This window comes from Microcaecilia unicolor, chromosome 5 (genome assembly GCF_901765095.1).
Source record: "Microcaecilia unicolor chromosome 5, aMicUni1.1, whole genome shotgun sequence".
Taxonomy (NCBI): domain Eukaryota; kingdom Metazoa; phylum Chordata; class Amphibia; order Gymnophiona; family Siphonopidae; genus Microcaecilia; species Microcaecilia unicolor.
The window spans coordinates 362,727,816-362,749,644 of record NC_044035.1 but is presented as its reverse complement, the minus strand read 5'-3'; the positions used below and the strand labels follow the sequence as shown (position 1 = coordinate 362,749,644).

General features: G+C 45.6%; 1 protein-coding gene across 1 annotated transcript in view; it reads right to left on the bottom strand.

Annotated features, from left to right (window-relative positions):
* Nucleotides 1-21,829, bottom strand: part of LOC115471006 (polycystic kidney disease protein 1-like 2) — a 99,104-nt gene that overhangs the window by 50,641 nt on the left and 26,634 nt on the right. The window contains exons 5-12 of the mRNA XM_030204674.1: nt 16,623-16,688; nt 13,322-13,489; nt 12,567-12,694; nt 9,415-9,541; nt 8,056-8,184; nt 2,149-2,392; nt 1,173-1,354; nt 214-444 (exon numbers count right to left, since the gene is read on the bottom strand). Coding sequence (XP_030060534.1) covers nt 214-444; nt 1,173-1,354; nt 2,149-2,392; nt 8,056-8,184; nt 9,415-9,541; nt 12,567-12,694; nt 13,322-13,489; nt 16,623-16,688 — 1,275 coding nt within the window. The remainder of the gene's footprint in view (nt 1-213; nt 445-1,172; nt 1,355-2,148; nt 2,393-8,055; nt 8,185-9,414; nt 9,542-12,566; nt 12,695-13,321; nt 13,490-16,622; nt 16,689-21,829) is intronic.

Sequence of the window (21,829 nt, the reverse complement as noted above, 5' to 3'; positions counted from 1 at the left end):
ATAAAATATTTCAGGCCCCACAATGTCCAGAGTTCCTAAAGCTGTCACAGAGCCCAGTATCCCTTGCTAATTTTAAACTCAGGGGAGGAAGGGGACAGCAACCACTGGGGACTGAGCTACTCTCAGACTAGGACACTACAGCCAACCCGTGATAGTGTTCCTAGAATAAACTGTTCTGCTCTACACCCAACATATATGAGCAGAGAAGGTTACCTTGGAGGCGTCTTTCTTGTCCATCTTTCTTGCCCAGATCACCATCAGAATATAAATTGCAAAGAAACAGCACACGAGAATGACAATCACAGGGTTTTCAGTGACGCGGGAGAAGTATTCTGCTGTTTTTATAACGTTCACCTGCGCAGGCAACACAAAGAAGGAGCTTCCAAAGAAAGACAAGTGATTGCAGAGACACTGAACTTGCAGTGAGTGTGTCTGTGGCCCCACCTAGAACCCAAAGCAATAAAATCACGGGTCGTACTTTGTAAAAAGTATTTTCCATCTAACCACTAGTTCATTCTCAACACTGAAAAGTTCTTTCTATGTGCGAATCTTCACCCTGCTCCCACCTCCTCCATGCTCAGGGGCGGGTTGTGGCAACAATAGGAGGGTCCCCCTGCCCTCACAGGGACTGGGTATGTGCCAGCGTGCTTCGCCCTGCATGTACTGGCATAGGTCCAGCTCAGAGGGTGCTGTGAGTTCTTGAGTGCCCCACCTCCCCCAATATTGAGCAAATGGCTTCACTCTGTCTACGGAGAGATCATTTGTGACGGGTTTAACACCCACAGATCTTTCTTCTACAAATAGGCTTCGCTCATGTTGGCGTTAAGCCTGACAAAATTGATGCGGGATCATTTACCACCTCCTATTTAGGTGGCGCTAAGGCCCCCCCCCCCCCCGTATTATGGATGCGTCAACCAGTTACCACCAGAAGTGTCAATGGGCCATGACCATTCTCTACCCCATCCTTAGGCAGTATCTGTGTGTGAAAGGAGGGTCTCATCATACACTCATCAGCCCCCCATCCTTAGGCAGTATCTGTTTGTGAAAGGAGGGTCTCATCATGCACTCATCAGCCCCCCATCCTTAGGTAGTATCTGTGTGTGAAAGGAGGGTCTCATCATGCACGCATCAGTCTCCATCCTCAGGAGTGTCAGTGTGTGAAAGGCTCTCACCCTGCACCCATCAGTCCTCCATGCTCGGCTGCTCTGGTTCCAGTAAGCACAATGGGTGCTATAAGTGGAAATGTTAAATGTCATCTTCTGAGATCCAGACACGTTACCAGATTTCACCAGGAAGTGCTGACATCCAACTGGATCAGTGCGAGTTTCAGGATAAATAATCCAGACGTATTCATCTGCACGGAGAGGAAAGAATAGAAATGAAAAAGAAGACACACTGGGAAGAAATTTCCTGCTGATCTAGAGGGTCCTTTGACCAAACTGAGTTAAAAATCGGCCTTAACGTGTCCTTACGCGGCTTTTCCCACATTCCACGGCCATTTTTACCACAGCTAGAGAATTGTTTTAGTATTAATGGACATTTGCTAATGTTGCCACCCATATTTTAGGCATGAAGGACCCATAAGTTACACCTGTGTTTGCCAATCGGTCCACATTAATGAGATGCATTGTTTGCCACAGAATGCCCACTCTCTTGCCCAGATACAACCCCCACAAAAATAACATTTAATGCACGGTTATGACACACACATTAAACAGTTACCGCAGGACACAGGAGCACATCCCACGGTGCGTCATTTCAAGGCGCATTAGACTCTCGGTAAAAAGGCTCTTAAAACACAGGATTTGCTGGTCATATCTTCAAAGTTAATGCTGACTCAATATTCAAACACAAAGAGCAGCTTCATTTTTAAACGCTGAACATGCTTTCTTTGTGCCGTTACATAGTTTGTAAAATATTAAAATTTTACATCAAAACATACCTATTCTCTTTATAGAAAGCAAATATTTAGAGGCAGCAAATATATGTAGACTCCACTGACAGGCAATTTATTTTCTGACCTAAATTAAACCACATAGCAGTTTGGCTACTGGCTGACTATTAGTAGAGTACAACAAAGACCCACGATGTACCCCAACAGTATCTGTAGAGTAAGGGGGAATGTCCACATAATTGTGGCCTGTGTACCTTGGTTACTTCCATTGGTGGCAGGCACGTGATTAACTTCTCTATTTTCTCTTACACTAGGGTTAGATCTGGGCCCCAGGAAAAGATGGAGCTGGATGTCGTCACTGGGTTTTGCAATTATGACCAGGGTACTGTCCGGCGAGGTGACATTGATGGTCAGAAGCAAGGAATTCTCACGGGACCAGGAAGTGCTTTGTAGGGATGTGGTGTCCTTCGTGGCACTGGCCTGTCTGGGAAGAAAGACCTAGAAAAGGTAGGAAGTAGCAGTGAGAGGCAGGACAGTCATTTCCATCATTCTCCCCTATTAAATATCGGCTTTTGCTTATTTGCCATATTGCTGTATTAATCTATTCTCCAGTAACAACTGGTTACACTGGTTTCTCCTTCACAGTGCAACTTACTCTCCCAAATTTTAAAGTGTTCTGTTTCTTTTAAAATAAGTGGTAAAATAGTTGAAAAGCACCCTGAGGCAGAGGCTTCTCTAGAGAGAAATATTTGGGATTATAACAGTAGGACAAGATATGCATGGGATGGGGTGGGGTGGGGTGGGGGAGGGAGAAGTCACAGTAACATTTAAGCACATCATGCCCACCCACATCATATACTCCTTCCCCTGACTTTTAAACTAACAATATAAGACACCACCGCCTGCTACGCATAAAGAAACCCTCCCCCCCCTCCAATTTCAGTAAAATTGCCATTATAATTGAATAATTGATAACATCAACAAATTCTTCCATGTGGGATGTATTCTCTAGAGCCCTGATGGCGAACCTATGACACGCGTGTCAGCACTGACACGCGTAGCCATTTTCGATGACATGCGGCGCCGCCGCAGTGTGGTCCGCCCTCCCTCCTCACTCCCGGAAACTAACCTTAAAGCCTCCTTTCACGTCGCAGCAAGCAGCAGCAGGGCAGGCCACTCCTTCCTTCCGTGTCCCGCCCTCGCCTGACGTAACGTCCGCGAGGGCGGAGCACAGAAGGAAGGAGGAGAGGTCTGCCCTGCTGCTGCTTGCTGCGACTTGAAAGGAGGCTTTAAGGTTAGTTCTGGGCCCGGTAGCGGATGGAGGGGGGGCCCAGCGACCTCGGGTGGGCAGCGATCTTGGGTAGGGGGGGCCGGGGGCGGTCCTAGTAGCAGTGATTTTTCTCGAAGTGACACACCACCCGAGTTATGCTCGGTTTTTTGGCGAATTTTGACACACCAAGCTCAAAAGGTTGCCCATCACTGCTCTAGAGGATGAACTGAATCTCAATATAAACTGTGAACCAGTTTTGTATCTGAAACTCCACCTTTCCTAACAATGGAAGTGTCCCTCATGCTATACATATAAAAAGTCTGGAATAGCACATGCCCTTCCTACTGACATATATTTTCTTTAAAGCAGATGGATTGTGTTGTGGAGACCACTGGCCTTGAGCATAGGAGCCAACTTTTCAAAATTATTGGGGGTAATAAGCCCAATGGAAATAACCCCCTCCTTGGACACATACAAGGAATTTTCTCAATATTGGGGGTGCTCAAGCACCCACAGCACCCACAGAGTCAGCTCCTATGGCCTTGATTTCAAACAAGGACAGACATTTTGCAAAACTATACAAAACCCTGCAAAAAGATCAGAGCCACAGCATAACAGCACTCAAACTGCAGCCCTAGAGCAGCAGTACACCTACCATTGGGAAAGTAGAACAAGTGACCTGTTACAGATTCCTACTGTTCTGCATTTGTTTTTCGTATCTGTATTTCTAACGTATTCAGTGCTGCTGTCACTTCCTGAGGGTCCCTCATAATATCCAGTTCAAAGACTCTTGCCCTGGGCCTGAATGACTTCCAGTTTCAGCTTGTGCAGCAACTAAATAAATTGTTCATACTTATTTTACAATAGACCATTGACATTCAGGAAAAACAGTTTTCCTTTTGGCTGTTGGGCTGCTGGTCTCACTGGCTGAATAGTAATGCATGTGGACATGTTGTGAGATCTGCACACGTACACACATATACAGGTCCATTACACAGTACTCAATATTGCTAGAACTGCTGGTTTTCTTACCAATAATTAGACTTTTTGACAGTTAAGCATCCTGTAACACCAATGATATATACCTTACCCAAAATCCACAAGAATCTTGAAGCCCCACCTAGGACACTGATTATATCTGCAATTGGTTCTCTGCTCAAACCTCTCTCTGTTTTTGTTGACAATTTCCTTAACCATTACGTTACTAAGATACCATCGTACGCTTGTGACTTTGCGAATATCTCCATGCAAATGGGGGCAGAACAATGTCTGAGGATGTCTGAGAATCTCAAGGTGGCAAAACAACAATACTAGGATGCACAGAGAGAGGCATAACCAGCAGAAGAAAGGAAGTGTTGAGGCCCCTGTCATTGGTGAGGCCCCACTTGGAGTACTGAGTTCAATTTTGTAGGCCATATCTCACTAGGGATAGTGCTGGGCAGACTTATACGGTCTGTGCCAGAGCCGGTGGTGGGAGGCGGGACTGGTGGTTGGGAGGCGGGGATAGTGCTGGGCAGACTTATATGGTCTGTGCCAGAGCCGGTGGTGGGAGGCAGGGATAGTGCTGGGCAGACTTATATGGTCTGTGCCAGAGCTGGTGGTGGGAGGCAGGGATAGTGCTGGGCAGACTTATACGGTCTGTGCCAGAGCCGGTGGTGGGAGGCGGGACTGGTGGTTGGGAGGCGGGGATAGTGCTGGGCAGACTTATACGGTCTGTGCTAGAGCCGGTGGTGGGAGGCGGGACTGGTGGTTGGGAGGCGGGGATAGTGCTGGGCAGACTTATACGGTCTGTGCCCTGAAGAGGACAGGTACAAATCAAAGTAGGATATACACAAAAAGTAGCACATATGAGTTATCTTGTTGGGCTGACTGGATGGACCGTGCAGGTCTTTTTCTGCCGTCATCTACTATGTTACTATGTTACAAAGACTTGAAGTAGTTCAGAGGAAAGTGACAAAAATGGTATGAGGTTTGTGGCAAAAGACATGAAAAAAGACAAAATGATTTGAAGACCGAAATGTGGATACCTGGAGAAAAAAAGGAGCAGGACAGATATAATATAGGTTTTTAAATATTTCACGGGTATTAATATAAAAACACATCTTTTTCAAAGATGAGGAAGAGGTAGAACTAGAAGAAATTAATTGAGGGTGAGGGTGGTAGACTTAGGAGTAGCATCAAGAATTACTTTTTCACAGAGAAGGTGGTGGATGCCTGGGATGCCCTCTCGGTGAAGGTGGTGGAGAAAAAAAAAACAGTGACGGAATTCAAAAACACATGGAATAAACACAGAGGATCTATATAGAAAGAGGAGGGAATTACATCAAAACTTAAATGATATTCACATTTTAAACATAGCATAGAGGGGTAGAACCTGCACAAAACATCAAGTATGACTAACAACCATATTGGGCAGACCAGATATACCAAACAGGTCTTTATCTGCCATTGTTTACTATGTAAAGATGATTGTCCCAAAACATACAAGCACTAAAGATCTCTGTGAAGAAACAGTGTGTTTTAAGCCTGTAAAATGTATTGGATATTTTCCTGTCTTAAATATGTCTGAAGTGTATTTCTTCTATTTTGCCAGCAGATGGTGCATGCTTATGCTTAAAGCTGTTACAGAGGACCGACTTCTCTTTCTTTTAGTTGGCACACAGATAATAGGAAGTTCCGGAAATGATGTAACCAGTTTATAATTGAAATCTTGTTGACTGGGCTCTGGTTAGCCCAGGAGCTCATTTCATTTGGACTGTACTGGTTTTGAGTTCAGTCTTCTTAGCCAGGAAGAGAGACAGATCTCTTTGCTGAAGCTTGGTGAATTATATGTCCTGACCTTCCCAAGTACTGTTTAGACAGTATATAGATGTTTAGCGAGTGTTATAATTGATCCATATTTCAGTTACCTGTTATAGTTTGCCAATTGCACATTTTTGTCCACTGTTCCAGTTCTGAGAATAAACACAATTGTTTGTGCACCATGTTTGTCTGGACAGATAAAGAATTCTGGTGGTTTCTGTGTTGGGTCTATGAGTGCTTTCTGGGAACTGTGGGACCACTCAGAGTGTGGCTCCATTAACCTAGAAATCACTGGGGATAATTTGAGAGCAGGAGACTCGCCCAGAGCATAGGCGCCCGGTATAAGAGGCCTGGGGAGAGCCGCCTGCAGCAGTCTCATTCTCCGATGCGACGCCAGCCTGACACGCCGTCTTTCTTTATCTTTTCCGTTCTCCATGTGTCCTCTCTGCAGTGCTCTGAGTGCTGCCAGCCAACTCACCATCACCTGAGCGCCATGTCCAGTTCCGACGCGCTGCGTCCCTCCTCCTCCTCTTCTTCTCGCCTAGATGACGCGGGCCGGGGATCCCAGATGGGGACAGTCAGACCTCGCACAGGGGAAGGGGCGAGATGGATCGGCGGAGCCTCAGAGGGTTGACTGACGCTGATGAATCGGGTAGGATATTCATGATGTGCAGGCTCTTAGCCAGTCAGCATTCCCTACGCAAAAGCGATGCAACTTCCTGTTCTGCGCGGGAGGGGCCGTCAAAGTAGGGAAGAGAAGGCTCAACGCTGGTTACAGTGGTTGTCTGAGGTGTTCCTTCCCAGACCCAGACCATAATAATTCAAGAAGAGGAAATTGTGGCACGCAGCGCACGTTGGATTTCAGGAGAGGTAGGTGCTGACTCTGAAGGTGTAAGTCAAAATAAAAAAATAAATATTTTGTTTCATGCAGATCTCTTTTGTTTAAAATTAACTAAATGGGCTATAAGCCCCTAATGCTTTTGGTTCCTATATTTTGTTTGTGATGACTTATGCTGTGCCAAAATTGAAATTTGAAAACTGTTTTCTCTATCTGGTCGTTAATAAAAGGAGCTCATTGTGAATTTCCACCCTAAAAGGATGTTTTGTGGCTGTACATGACATGAGAATTGTGATATGATCCCTCGTTTCATATTGTTGACGGTCTGTGATGTTGTCCGTTTGGGTGGTATATGGAGTATTAGGGTCTGCCCAGTGTAATGTTTATGGTACAGTAAGGTTCTGAGTGTGTTTTTGCACAAAGTTGTGCATAGTGTTTTGCAGTTGAGTGATTGTGGTTAGTATATGCTTTGAGCAACCACTTTATTCTTTGACATATGATACATATCTAATATCTAAATGTAATAAAAGGTATTGTGACTTTTATTTTTATTTTTCTGTGTGTTATCAGACAATTATGGATTTAAGCTCCACCCCTGGCCCACCCTTAACCCCGCTTCCTTTAGCCTCTCCAAACAGTTGGGCCACCGACTGCCTATGGCCCAGAGGCTGTCATGACAGTCGGTGGGAGGAGGGTGCTAGTGTACAGCACAAGCAGCAGGTACAGGTTGACCCTCTAAGTGGCCGCAGGGCAACCCTAGGCGGGTGGCTAGGCATTTCGTGACAATGTCACTACACGTATACCACTGACTGCTGTCCTGAGACACATAAGCAAAACAGAGAACCAAAGCTGACATGAATGGGAATGGGTCCTTCTGAGGGTTAATAAGTGAGACCAGTGGCATACCTAGCTTGGTTGCCACCCAAAACATATCACCTCCTTTCTCCAGATGCATCACCTCCCCCCTCCAGACACAACTCCCTCCTCTAGATGCATCCCCCTCTTCCAGACGCATCACTTCCCCCCTCCAGAAGCATCCCCCTCCCCAGATGTGCGCTGTCAGGAAGTATTTCAGAGGGGGCAGGGAACTGGCAGAACTTTCAGTAGAGAAGCATGCATAGAGACTGCGACCCCATGACTGCTCCGTGCACCACTGAATGAGACTCCTTGAACAGACACAGTAGTAGAGCTGTGACTGTGGCATCCTGTGGCTGACATGTTATAACACAGGTGTGAAAGAGGTTACAGTACCTGGAAATCGCTGGTTAAATTGTAAAGGTTCAACTCTTGGTGATCAGAAACGAGGCTCAATTGCAGCACAGAGCCAGTAACATTCAGTGAGCTGTGAGAAGGAAACGGGTTCTGTCCAAAGCTCAGCATCTACAGAGAGCAAGAGAAAGGGAAATGGGAGTTGATATACCACCTTTCTGAGGTTTTTGCAACTACATTCAAAGCGGTTTTCATATATGGAAACCGCTTTGAATATATATATACATATATATACACACACAGGTACTTATTTTGTACCAGGGGCAATGGAGGGTTAAGTGACTTGCCCAGAGCAGTGGCGTTCCTAGGGGGGCTGACACCTGGGGCGGATCGCCGATGCGCCCCGCCCCCCGGGTGCAGCGTGACCCTACCCCCCCCCCGGAGAAAGGACACCCCTGGCAAAGGAACCCCCCCCCCCGGGTGCACGCCGCTGGGGGGGGGGTGCCGCGTGCCTCTCCGCTTCGTTCGTTTCCATGCTCCCTCTGCCCCGGAACAGGAAGTAACCTGTTCCGGGGCAGAGGGAGCACAGAACGAACGTAGCGGACAGGCGCGCGGCACCCCCCCCAGCAGCGTGCACCCGGGGCGGACCGCACCCACCCCCCCACCCCCACCCCCAGGAACACCACTGACCCAGAGTCACAAGGAGCTGCAGTGGGAACTGAACTCAGTTCCCCAGGATCAAAGTCCACTGCACTAACCACTAGGCTACTCCTCCACTCATTCCACCAATAAGAGCCAACCTCATCAGTGATGTCACAATGGCTTGATTGCCTGATACTTGGCTCACTTCTGATATTGTGATGTCATAAGGGAAAGGGGGAAGGGAAATGGGAAATGGGACTTGATATACTGCCTTTCTGAGGTTTTTGCAACTACATTCAAAGCGTTTTACATATATTCAGGTCCTTATTTTGTACCAGGGGCAATGGAGGGTTAAGTGACTTGCCCAGAGTCACAAGGAGCTGCAGTGGGAATCAAACTCAGCTCCCCAGGATCAAAGTCCACTGCACTAACCACTAGGCTACTCCTCCACGGATGCATCAGGTGGCCACTGCCAACGCTCTCCCTGGTGTGACTCAGTACGTTCAGACTAAGGGTGTGGGGGATCAGCACATAGGGACAGTCTCTGCAAGTTCCTCACAGCACGTGTCACTGGAGAGACCACACACTGTGAGGAGGGCCAGAAGTGCTTTAAACTGGACCCAGTGATGGTCAGAGGGAGCTGCAGTTGCTACTCAGGAAATGTTATCCCCTATTTAGGAAGGATATAAAGCTTTTTTAACAGATCAGAAAGTACAAAAGAGCAGCTTAGAGATCTCGTGCTGCTCAAATGCTACACACCTGTATCTGAACCATGTCCTGCTCTTTGAACTTGTCCTGGAAGGTTTCCTGTGCCGGAAAGACCACAGCAGCTGCCTGTGCGTCAGGGAAGGAGAGCTTCCTGTTGCCCAGCTCCGTCCACTTTACACTACAAAATCCAATAGATGAGCAGAGAGAGCATCGTGAAGAGAGAACCAGAGAAAGGTGGTAAAATTCAAGAGGTAGACATTCGCAACGATTTAACCAGACAGCAGAGGCTCCTGTCCAGGGTATGCAACTGCTGTTAATGACATTTAACCGGCCAGCGCCGCTCAGTTTCAGCTGCAACTGTCACGACTGTCTGGTTAGTGCCAGGGAGGTCCAGGGGCAGAGTCAGACTAGACACTAGAGCAAAGATTTACCCGGTTAGTGGTGATTTTCAGTCTAACTGGGTAAATGGCCGGATAGAGTGAGGATATGTTAACTATATCCGGTCAGAATATCGGTCCACACCCGGATAACTGCCAGTGGCTCCGCATGACCCACAAATTCACGTTCTGTGCCCAGAATAGACCTAGCATTGACTATACAACAGGTGACAGACCAACACGGGCTGTAGTCCCCCTTCTCTCTGAGATGCAGCCACTCCCCCCTCTCAGACTCCCCAGCCCCTGTGATTCAGCAATTACCCCCCATCCAGCAGCTGGTCTAACCCCTCTCCAACCTTGTAATCCAGCATCTCTCCCTCTCTCATCCCCCCTTCACCCTCCTCCGGCAGATCCCCCTCTCTCAACCCCTCCCCAGCCCCGTGGTCTCAGCAGTTTCCCCCACCTATCCTATCCCATCTACCTTTAAAGAAGCACCTCTGGTGGTTGGGAGGCGGGGATAGTGCTGGGCAGACTTGTACGGTCTGTGCCAGAGCCGGTGGTTGGGAGGCGGGGCTGGTGGTTGGGAGGCGGGGATAGTGCTGGGCAGACTTGTACGGTCTGTGCCAGAGCCGGTGGTTGGGAGGCGGGGATAGTGCTGGGCAGACTTATACGGTCTGTGCCAGAGCTGGTGGTGGGAGGCGGGACTAGTGCTGGGCAGACTTATACGGTTTGTGCCGGGGCTGGTGGTTGGGAGGCGGGAATAGTGCTGGGCAGACTTATACGGTCTGTGCCCTGAAGAGCACAGGTACAAATCAAAGTAGGGTATACACAAAAAGTAGCAAATATGAGTTATCTTGTTGGGCAGACTGGATGGACCATGCAGGTCTTTTTCTGCTGTCATCTACTATGTTACTATGTTACCGCTCTTCTCCAGCGGCAGCATTAGCAATGTACTTAAGGCTCCTACCTTTAGCTGGTCACAAGGGGTATGTAGTAGCATCTAACCAGGTAATGCACTGACTATCCCTTCTGACTGGGGCAGCACTGTCTGGTTAGTGCCGGAGCAGTGGACCTGACAATATTTAGTGCCGGTCTCAGCATACCGTAACTGCAGATCGAAACCACAAAAAGCAGCCTATCTTTGCCCAGTTAGGTATGCAGGTAACAACCCTGAGTATTGGCCAGTACATACATAACATCCGAGTCCACTGAGAGTGCCCAGATACTCAAATGCCAGAGCTTGGACATGGCCCGGAATTGAATATCCAGATTTAATTCGGCCTGTAGCTGTCAACAACTTTAAAACTGCTGCCCACTACTGGCTGAACAAAAAAATGGAAAATAAGGTCTTACGTTTTAATGGACTAACTTTTAATACACTTTTTTGACTAACTTTCAGAAGCTAAAGCCTCCTTCCTCAGCTCAGGATACTATGAGCAAAACTTAACAATATCATGGAAGCTAGGATTCAAACCCCACTGGCACATCCTTGCTCAATCCTACACTAGCCTGGTTTAAATGTTTTCTTACAGGGTGGGGTTTTGTAGTATCCACAGGGAATGATGTGTCTGTTAACCTTGAGCTAACCTGTGGAATTCCTCAGGGGTCAATCCTTTCACCGTTACTTTTCAACATTTTTCTTAGTCCACTTGCAACTTTACTTCAAGATCACAATATGCGCTTTTTTATTTATGCTGATGATATTCTTTTGAAATATCCCACATCAACTTTTTCTATAAATTTGGAATCCCTTCAAAAGGCCCTCACTTCTTTGTCTGTTTGGCTAACTTCCCATAAAGTTGTACTTAAGCCTACTAAAAGAATAGCATGTTGGATCAGAGGTTCATTCACTGCACCGTCTATACCATTGAAATTCTTCAGTCATCAAATTGCTTCCGTTGAGTCGTTCCTTATTTAGGAATATACATTGGTTCTAAACTTTCATTCAATAAGCAAATTTCTAATGCTGTAAAATCTGGGTATATTTGGCTGCGTCATTCACAGTCCAAAATTACTTAGACTTCAATTCAATACATACTTCATTCATGCCTTTGTCATTTCTCGACTGGACTATCGTAATACCACATACACAGTTTCAATTACGTAGACTCCAGACTCTTCAAAATTCTGAAATTCGTCTATTTTTTAGGACAAAATGCTTCGTTTCCGTTACTCCTTTATATCTGGTTACCTGTTTCCTACCACATCTGGTTTAAAATCTTGTTACTTGCCTTTAAAACATTACCTTCTGGAAGTCCTGCATATCTTTCTTCTTTAATTATCCTTTACACTCCGTTCACTAGATATTAACCGCTAAGTACTACCATCCCCTAAACAAGTTCGCAACGAATCAACTCGAAACTCTGCATTTGATCTTTTGGCCCCCTTTTCTTTGGAATAACTTTCCCTTACTAACTTTGAAAAACTACTTAAAACATATTTCCTTCAATTAGCCTTTCCATCTAGCTGTCATTGACCTTGTTCAGCTTGTTCGTGTCAGATTTGCTAGCAGTTTTAACTGCTGCTGTTGGCTATTCTTTTGTGTATGAGTGATTATTTTCTTTCCTGTTGGCATTCTTTTTCTTTGTTGGGTTCTATGTTACTATTTTATATTTTCAGCTTTGACCTATTGTGATGTAAAGGTGGTATATGAAGTTTTAAATAAACATAAACAAACTTCTTGTGACCTTCAGCAAACCCACCATTGCCTCAATAAGAAAATGACATTGTGACCCTTGGGGGTCATGAAAATCCCTAGTGTACCTGAATGTGACTCACTTTGATCTAAATCCAAACAAAGCATAAATTAGTACAAGATTTGATTACCTGCTCAGGTGAAGAGAGAACATTGGGGTCTCCACAACGACTGGGGAGTTGCTTCCACTAAATGCAAGTATTGTTGCTTGTTCCAGATTATGAAGGACTACCATTGAGGAGTTAGAAATACTCTGTATCTGGAACAGGAAATAGAGTGTAAAGGAAGTGAAATAGAAACAGAGAGCAAGGTCAGGCAAAATAACTACAATGGATACCGAGGAGAGGGGAGAGGAATTAACCAAGCCATGCTGGAACGCTCCCTCCCCTCCGCCCCCAAGTCCTTTTCGGGTTCTCCAGGGATAGAACAGGGCCACCAAGAGACTAAGCCGGGCCCGGGGCAAGGCCCCCCACCGACGCCGCTGCAGTCCCCAGTGTCACCTGCCTGCCCTAAGCTCCGTCTGCCACCAGGCCCCTTGCATTAAAATTGACAGCGCCTCAGCTCCGTTTGGAAAGGCAGGTTGCCTCCCTTCAGGCCTTCCCTCACTGATGTAACTTCCTGTTTCCGCGAGGGCGGGACACATGGAGGGCCCAAAGGGAGGCGATCTGCCTTTCCAAACGGAGCTGAGGCGCTGCCGATTTTAATGCAGGGGGCCCGGTGGTGGACGGAGCCGAGAGCAAGCAGGTGAGACCGGGGACTGCAACGCTGGCAGCCTGACCCTGGCACCGGGCCCCCCTTGGAGGCCTGGGCCCGGGGAAATTTGTCCCCCCCTGCCCCACCTCTCGGCGGCCCTGGGATAGAATGTGGCTGTAGGTAAGGAACACACCTCTTCTATGGATCTTGTCTTCCCAGGACAGGTGGACAGTACAGACTGCAGGATGCTGCTGGTTCCAAAGAAGGCGATTCTAGTCAGGTTCTGAAAGTAGGGCGAGCTCCTCGCCTCTCTGTCCTGTAACTTCTCACTCAGCTGCAGCAGAAGAGAGATGTCTTCCACCTACATCGTATTCCATCAGACAACAATCCCTGTGTGATTCACCTTATCCCAAATTCTCTGTCCACTCCTACACTCCAACCTCTATCCCAACATCTCTACTCACAATACCTGTCACCTTGTTCCACATAATTAGCTGGTGAGCAGAGTTAGTTACACTAAGCTGAACTGTGTATATTGAGGGGAGGAATCGCCTTGGGGCAGGGAATTTATATTAGGCCTGATATTAAGTGCTGAATGAATAAATCCTGTCAGCTTAATACTGGAGTTAACAGAGTAAGAGCAACTCTTATCTAGGTAACTCCAGGTGACCAGTTGGCCGTTGAATATCTCCTCTGACTACCACAGCACTATCCAGTCTGTGTCGGAGCAGTCCGGGGACGGAGCTGAAAGTTATCCAGACACTACCGATATCCAGTCTTGATGGACCCAGTCTAATACCTCCTACTCCAATGAAAAACAACAAGAGGGATTTGATGACCCCAACATAACACTTCCCACACTAATAAAAACTAAGAGGGCTAGGCAGTCCCAATATAAAAGTTCCCACCCCCAACAGAGTTAGTGATCCTAATAAAGCACCTCCACCCCACAAAACCACCACCCATATCCCTTCCCAATCCTTTTTCCCATGTTAAGTGTACCCAACAGCTTCTTCCTCTTACCTCTTGTACTTCCCCTTACTCTTGTCTCCCATCTCTTCATGTCCCTTATCCTGCAGTCCACTTACCTCCTCTCTTTTTCCCCCACCCTGTCATCCCTGCTACCTTCTCTTCCTAACCTGAACCCACTCCACACTCTCCTCTCTGCCTCTCTTCCCTTTTTGTGCCCTGAACTTCCCACACTCTTCCCACCACCTCTTCTTCCCTTCCCTTGACACCATACCCCATTTACTTTCATCCTGACCTGCCCCTGAACCTCTGTCTCTTCCCCTCTTGCCATCCTAAACTCTCCCCTCTGTGCCCCCTTTGCCCCATTCCTTCTCATTCAAGAACCCAACCTGCACTCACCTCTTTGCACCCCCCCCCCCCACCTTTTCTCTTTCTGTAAACTCATAGGCACTCCATATAAAAGGCTTGGAGATGCTAAGCCTCCCCAGCCTCAACTGCTAACTTCTTCTCCCAGCCTTCTGAAGTCCGTGGCAGCCTGAAGGAACCACAAGCTTCCTTTCCCTTCCCTGCTTCTCACTCACTTTTCTCCCCGTTGTCGCCCGAGAGCAGCAAAGAAGATGAAGCCAAGCACAGGGTCATAGCTTTGTAGATGCTGCTGCCAACTTTGCCAGTTTCTTTCCTCCTCCCTCCCCAACACATCATAGAGGAGGAGGGGGAACCAGTGAAGCTGGCAGCAGTGTTCCAGTGCACAGCTTCATTTTCTTTGCAGTTCTGTGATGGCAGTGAAGGGAACAAATGTGTATGAGGTAGGAAAAGGAATGAAAGTTTGTGGTTCCTCCAGGCTGCTGTGGACTCGAGAAGGCAGTGGCTGGGAGGAGGTGTCAGTGAGTGACCAGGACGGGGTGGGAAGAAAAGAGGAGGAGGGAGAGAGATATGAGATGATGTTGCATGATGGGGAATGGGAAAAAATAAGAGACACAGAAATATTGGGGGACAGACAGGCAATGCTGGATGGAGGGGGACAGAACAACGCTGGATTCTGGGACATGAGAGCCAAAGGGCAATGTTCAGATGAGGAAGAAAGAGAGAGCGAGGTGGTTGTAAAGAAGGGGGGTGAGAAAGACAATGGGATGATGGTAGATTGGGGGGGGCATAAGAGAGACAGAAGATCCTGGATGGCTGTAGTGGGGAAGGGGGAGAGACAGAGGAAACTCTGGATGGCTGGGGCAGGAAAGGGGACAAAGAGAGAAAGAGAGAGAGAAGATTCTGAATGGGGGGGGGGGAGAGGAGATGCTGTATGGCTAGGGGGGAAGGACAGAGAGATACAGAGAGGAGATGCCTATGGATGAGAGGGAAAAAAGAGACACACATACAGGAGATGCTGTGTGATTGGGAAGAGAGTGAGAGGCAGAAAGGAGATACTGCATGAAAAGGGGAAGAGGGAAGAGTTAGAGAAAGACTGGGGAATTGGAGGAGCAGAATGGGAGGGACTGGATGAGGGAAAGAAATGGAAAGCTGAAAGTAGATGCAGTTAAAAAACAAAAGGAGGGACTAAGAGCAAATGGAATCTGAGTGGACAGAGAGAGAAAGCTGAAAGATTTATAGGGCTGAACATAAGGTGTGGGATGATGGATATGCAGTAAATAAAACACATCAAAAATATCAATGTTGAGACTTTTTCCCACTTGCTTCTACAAGTGTGTTTACTATCTTCAGTACTGAAAGTTCTCATAAGGAAAACTGGATGGACCATGCAGGTCTTTTTCTGCCGTCATCTACTATGTTACTATGTTATAACAAAATAATAATCATTAATAACTCTCACTGAGGGAGGACAAAACTACCCACAGAAGCCCGCCGGGTCAGTAACACTGAGCTCGCAGTGGGTATGGGTTGTGTATATGAGGCAGTGAGTCTGTACAGGGAGTGTCATATGATGGCAGGAACAGTAACACTGAGCTTGTAACGTGTGTTTATGGATGAGGGGAGGGGGTTCACCCAGTGGCAGGAATCGCTATGTCTATTTGGTAGAGGACTGAGGAGAGTTGGAATCTTTGTTTTATCTTTGAACATATGTTTGTTGAAGGTGTAAAAGAAACTCTAAGAAAAGAACACAGCGAAGGTGACAAGATGGATGACACCAAACAAACTTCTACTGGACTCAGAAAAAAGTTCACAGCAAGAGTTTATTCTTAAAAAACTGGACTCGACACGAGCCCTGTTTCGGCCGTTCAGGCCTGCCTCAGGAGTCCCTGTATGGCAAAGTGCTATTGGTTCTCATAAGGAAAGTCTTGTGCAAACACTGGATTTCTCTAACAACACCTTAGGAAAATGGAGAAAGAAAACTTCCGAGCTTCTTGATGAGAGTGTGAGAGTCACTGTTCTCGAAGTTTGTTTGGTGTCATCCATCTTGTCACCTTCGCTGTGTTCTTTTCTTGGTTTTTCCATTGCGGAGGTCCGCTTTCTTCTATGTTTGCCGTAAAAGAAACTCTTACATGCAGTGAAATTGTTAATCGAGGCCATACCAGGTTTGTAGAGCTGCTGTCTTCATCATCCTCCTGCAACATGTCCGTGATGTCTCTCACCAGCTTCTGAAAAAGAACATCCATCTCGTTCTTCTAGGTACCATGTAATCCCCCAATCTGTACTTGGGAACGAACCTCTTTATACCTTTTCAGGTAGACAATATAAAGGATGCAGAAAAGGAGCCATAACAAAAACAACCCAAAAATTGGAGTGTAAGCTTTGGAGGCCAAGATGCATGTAGTGAAGTGAGCTCTTATTTTTGCTCACTTTTATCTCATCCTAGTCCTCAGGACACACCCAGTCTGTCAAGTTTGCAAGATACCCACAATGAACAGGCATCAGATACTTTACTGTCCACCGCACAACTGTAGTAATGTAGAAAATGATATTACTGAATTTATCTCTAGCGCTTGCATCCTTTCTAATGATGTTCTGTTGCTAGGAGATGTTAATCATCATTTGGACAAACCTAATGACTCCCATACTAAGAGTTTCTTTAGCTTCTTAAACCATTGGCAATTCTCTCTTTTTTACTGGTAGCCCCTCTCATATTAAAGGTCAACATCTAGACCTCTTAGTGTATAGATTCACCAACCCTATAAATTCTTACATCTCAGAACCATCTCGGTCTCCCATTCCTTGGTCTGACCACAGCAAGCTAACTCTAATACTTTTTTTGGCAGGAAGCTGTAACTGTTGGCAAGTCGGTAAACAAATTATCCAGTTTTGTTAACAAGGGGCAAAGTTAACGCTACCGAATTCTGGTCTCATATACCGTTTGATCAGCTACTGACAGATTCTTCTTCTTTGGATTTTGTTCAATATTGGGATAACACACGTAGGAGGAGATTGGACTTAAGAGTGCCTAAAAGAACAAAATTGAAGCCCACTAAGATATTATCTCCATGGTTTACAGAGGAACTTCTAGAAGTGAAGAGGAATTGTAGACGTCAAGAACACATCTGGACAAAGTCTAAAACTGCTTACTATGCAAAGCACATAAGTGGTTCCTCTATAAATGTTAGGAAGCTTTATTCCTTAGTTAATTTAATGATAGATACTCAATCTGTATCAGCTATTAATGAACCAATTCCATCTGCAGACCAACTTGGTAACTATTGTGCACAGAAAATTGATAAAATCCAAGCTGAACTAAATTGCCCTAGTTCTGCTTTGGATGATTATCTACTTAATAAATATGCAACATGCCTACTAGCAGATAGGATATGGTCCTCCTTTTCGCTACCAGATTCAGTCAAATTCTTTCTTCCTAAGTATTCATTTTCACATTGTTTATTGGATCTTTGTCCCATTTATCTACTGAAGTCAGTACCAGATTTATTAATTTGTTATCTTATGTTAAATCTCTCTTTTATGCTATCTCAAGGTTTATTCCCTAAAGACAAAGGCAGAATAATTTTTACTCCTATTCCGAAGAATCCCTTGACTAGTTGGTGAAGTATCCAATTATAGGCTGGTGGCCTCTATACATTTGTTAGTAAAGGTGATGGAAGGATTGGTGTCATCTCAACGTATGGAATATCCTCATTCACATTCTATTCTGCATAGTTCTCAATCTGGGTTCAGACCTGGATATAGTACAGAGATGGTCTTAACCACCTTGATAGCCAATTTTAGGAAGGAACTGAGTTTAGGTAGGAAAATTTTACTACTACAGTTTGATATGTCTAGCACTTTTGATATTTATGCGTTCTTGTATCACACTATTATCCAAAAACAAATCTTGGTTCAAAGTGGCTTACAATTTACATTTTAGTGGAGTTACAATAGTGTTGTGCAATGTGGAGAGGGCATCTATCGTTTGTGTGGTTATTCATAGAGTTTTTGAAGAGACAGATTTGAAGAGGAGAAGATAGTGATAGCTTTTGTGTTCAGTTGTAGAGGTTTGGTGATGTTTATTCATAGTTTTGAAGGGTAGATTGAAAGGAAGATGACAATATCTTTGTAATTAGCTGTAGAATTTTTTGAAGAGGTAGTTTTCATTTCTTTTCTAAATTGGAGGGGATTTATGATGCTTCTTGTGATTTCTGGTATCGAGTTCCACCATTTGGAACCCCAATAGCTAAATCCTGCTGTGTAGATAGTTTTGCAGATGGGTAGATGTAGAAGTAGGTAGTTTCTGTTTACTAGGCTGGCATTTCTGCTTTTCCATCTTTATCCCTCCATGAATCTTATAAAGCTTTACTGGACATACTTATTTCTAGAAAAAAATAGCATGATCCACTCAAAAATAGAGACTCATATCAAAAATAGCAAACGTATGGCTATAAGGAAGAAAAAGCTTCAAAGAGCTTGAAATCCAAAGATTTATAAAGCTAAATGTAATCACTAGGATCTACTTTTCATCACTGGCAAAAAACCTTCCAATCCAACTAGTAATCTTCATTTAATCATTTTTCAGTGTCTATGGTTTTTATTAATTCATCAATTCTTATTTTTCTTAAAACATCTCTATTCAATGTTCTTTCAGTGAGAACATTCAATGGTCAATCATGGCCCCAAGAGAAGCCACCCAAAGTGACCCAACATTTCTCCCGACCCCCCAGCCAACACAAATCCCCTCTCATGTACCAGCACCCCCCCCCCCCCACCAAGCCTACCTTTTTTTTTAGATTTGAAAGTGTTTATTGAACACAACATAATAGAAAAATACAATGCTTGCCAGTGCAGCCAACAGACTGCTCTGATATTCCAAACAATTAAAGTCCAACATCAACTGTAAAACACAATCATTTTTGATAATTTTCTCCCTACCCACCCACCCTCCCACCCAAATCAACTCCCCCCCTCCCCTGCTCCCAACTTACTCCATCTTGGCTAAATCACCTGTACAGGTAGTTCACTACTCCATAATCGTTCTATTTGAGACCATTCTTTCGCATCAGGCTTATATCTGCCTTGTCTTTTGTCAGTCAATTGTTCTAGGCCCATAATGTTCTTGATTCTCATTGTCCAGTCTGTGATTGTAGGGCCCAGTCTTTGTTTCCAATGGGCTGCTATCTCCAGCTTGGCAGCTGCCAACCCCAGTCTTTTGAGCCGCTTCTGCCACTTCTGGCCCCTTTTATTTCCCCATCCCAGCAAACACCACTTTGGTTCTACCAGGAACTGCATGTCCAATAGGCGTGTCAAATGCATAGCAACTTCCACCCAAAAAGTCTGTATAAGAGGACACGACCACCAGACATGCAAAAAATTGCCTATTTCTGCTTCACACCGCCAGCATCGATTAGATACCATAGGATACATTCGCTTTAGCCTGTCTGGTGTGTAATACCATCTACTTAAAACTTTGTATGCATTTTCTTTAATTAGCACACACACCGATGCCTTTTTCACCTCTAAACACATCCGCTCCCACTCCTTCACACTCATTTCCATATTTAAATCACGTTCCCATGCAGTCATGTAGGGCAATTTGAGCATCTTATCTCCCCTAATGTATTTATATAACCTGGAAATTCCTTTCCTCCCACCTTCCAGGGTTACCCAAATATTTTCCAATAGCTTCTTTTCCCTCGGGTCCGATTGCAACCACCCCTGTCCAGTCATGAAATGTCTAACCTGCATGTATGCAAAATAATCAGATTCTGGTAAATCAAACTTCCTCTTTAGTGTCATAAAGTCTCTCATTACCCCATCCGACATAAGATCCCTAAATCTCCTCAGGCCCCTTCGATTTCACTCACGAAATACCCCCCCCCCCTCTTGTCCTGCGGGAAACTCATCTTCATGGGTAATATGAGCCAAAGTAGAGGTTTTCACCCCCTTCCGGAATTTTTTTTTTAATACATCCCAGGTATGTTGCAAGTGAGATACAAAGGGACTAATATTCTCTGAGGTAAGCTATACATCTGTCCAGACCCCCATACTCCTTTCTCCAAATTACCCCTTGGAACCAGGTTTTGCTCTAAAGTCGCCACTGGTGATCTATCTCCTTTGCTCCACTCCGCCACTTGTTTCAATTGGGCTGCTTGATAGTACCATATTAAGTTGGGTAGCCCTCTTCCCCCTTCCTCTACTCCCCTCCACATAATTCTTTTCGATGTTCTTGCTCTCTTACCCCCCCATACGAACCATGAAATATCCGACTGTAATTTATTCAAAACCACTGGTGGAACTTCCAAAGGCAACGTTTGGAAAAGAAACAACATCCGCGGGACCAAGTTCATCTTGACCACCGCTATCCTGCCCCACCAGGACAGCAGACCATTCTTCCATCGACTCATGTCTGTGCCCAGTTCCCTAAACAGGGGAGCATAATTTAAACCATATAACTTTGTTAGATCCCTAGTAATCCAAATGCCCAGATACTTAAAGCTCTCCCGTGCTTGCCTGAAGGGAAATTTTTCCAATATAGCTTCAGTATCAGAGGGAGGCCCCGCTATACCCAAAACTTCTGATTTATCATAATTGACTTTAAATCCAGACATTTCCCCAAAAACTTTGATCTCTTTGCAGATGTTTGTTAATGACACTTCTGGTTGACTCACGTAAAAAAGAATGTCGTCTGCAAACAGAGCTATTTTATGCTCCCTATCTCCCACATAGAGACCCTTTATTTGAGCTGTCTCCCGAACCTTCTGCACAAGAGGTTCGATCGCAATAGCAAAAAGCAAGGGAGAGAGGGGATAGCCCTGTCTGGTACCCCTTTGTATCTGCACTTGTTCCGAATATCCTCCATTCGCCTTTATCCTGGCCACCGGTCTCGCATATAATCCCCGAAGCCAAGATAGGATCCCTGGACCAAATCCCATGACCTTTAATACCTCCCACAGATAAATCCACTCAACCCGACTGAAGGCCTTTTCTGCGTCAGTTGTTAAAAGCACCAACCCCCAAAGCCTACCTTAATATCCTTGGTGGTCTAATGGGAGTTGGGGCAGAAGCAAACCCCATTGGCTCCTGCCCTGGAGTCTCTGGCTGAAGAATGGCAGCTGAGACCCCTAGTGGTAGTTTCGTAGTACTACCACTAGGAGTCAGCCATCCGTATAAGTGTTGTATGCAGGTCCTACATAAGAGCTGACAGCCAGCACATGCCTGGCTAGCCCCAGATAACAAATGTTGGTGCCCAGACACATCTGGGCACTGAATATCCTGTTGTAATTTAGCCAGCAACTGTCTGCATTTAAAACCCGCTGACCGGAGGGGTCACGTGATGGTCTGAGAGAGGAAGTCGCATTTGTCT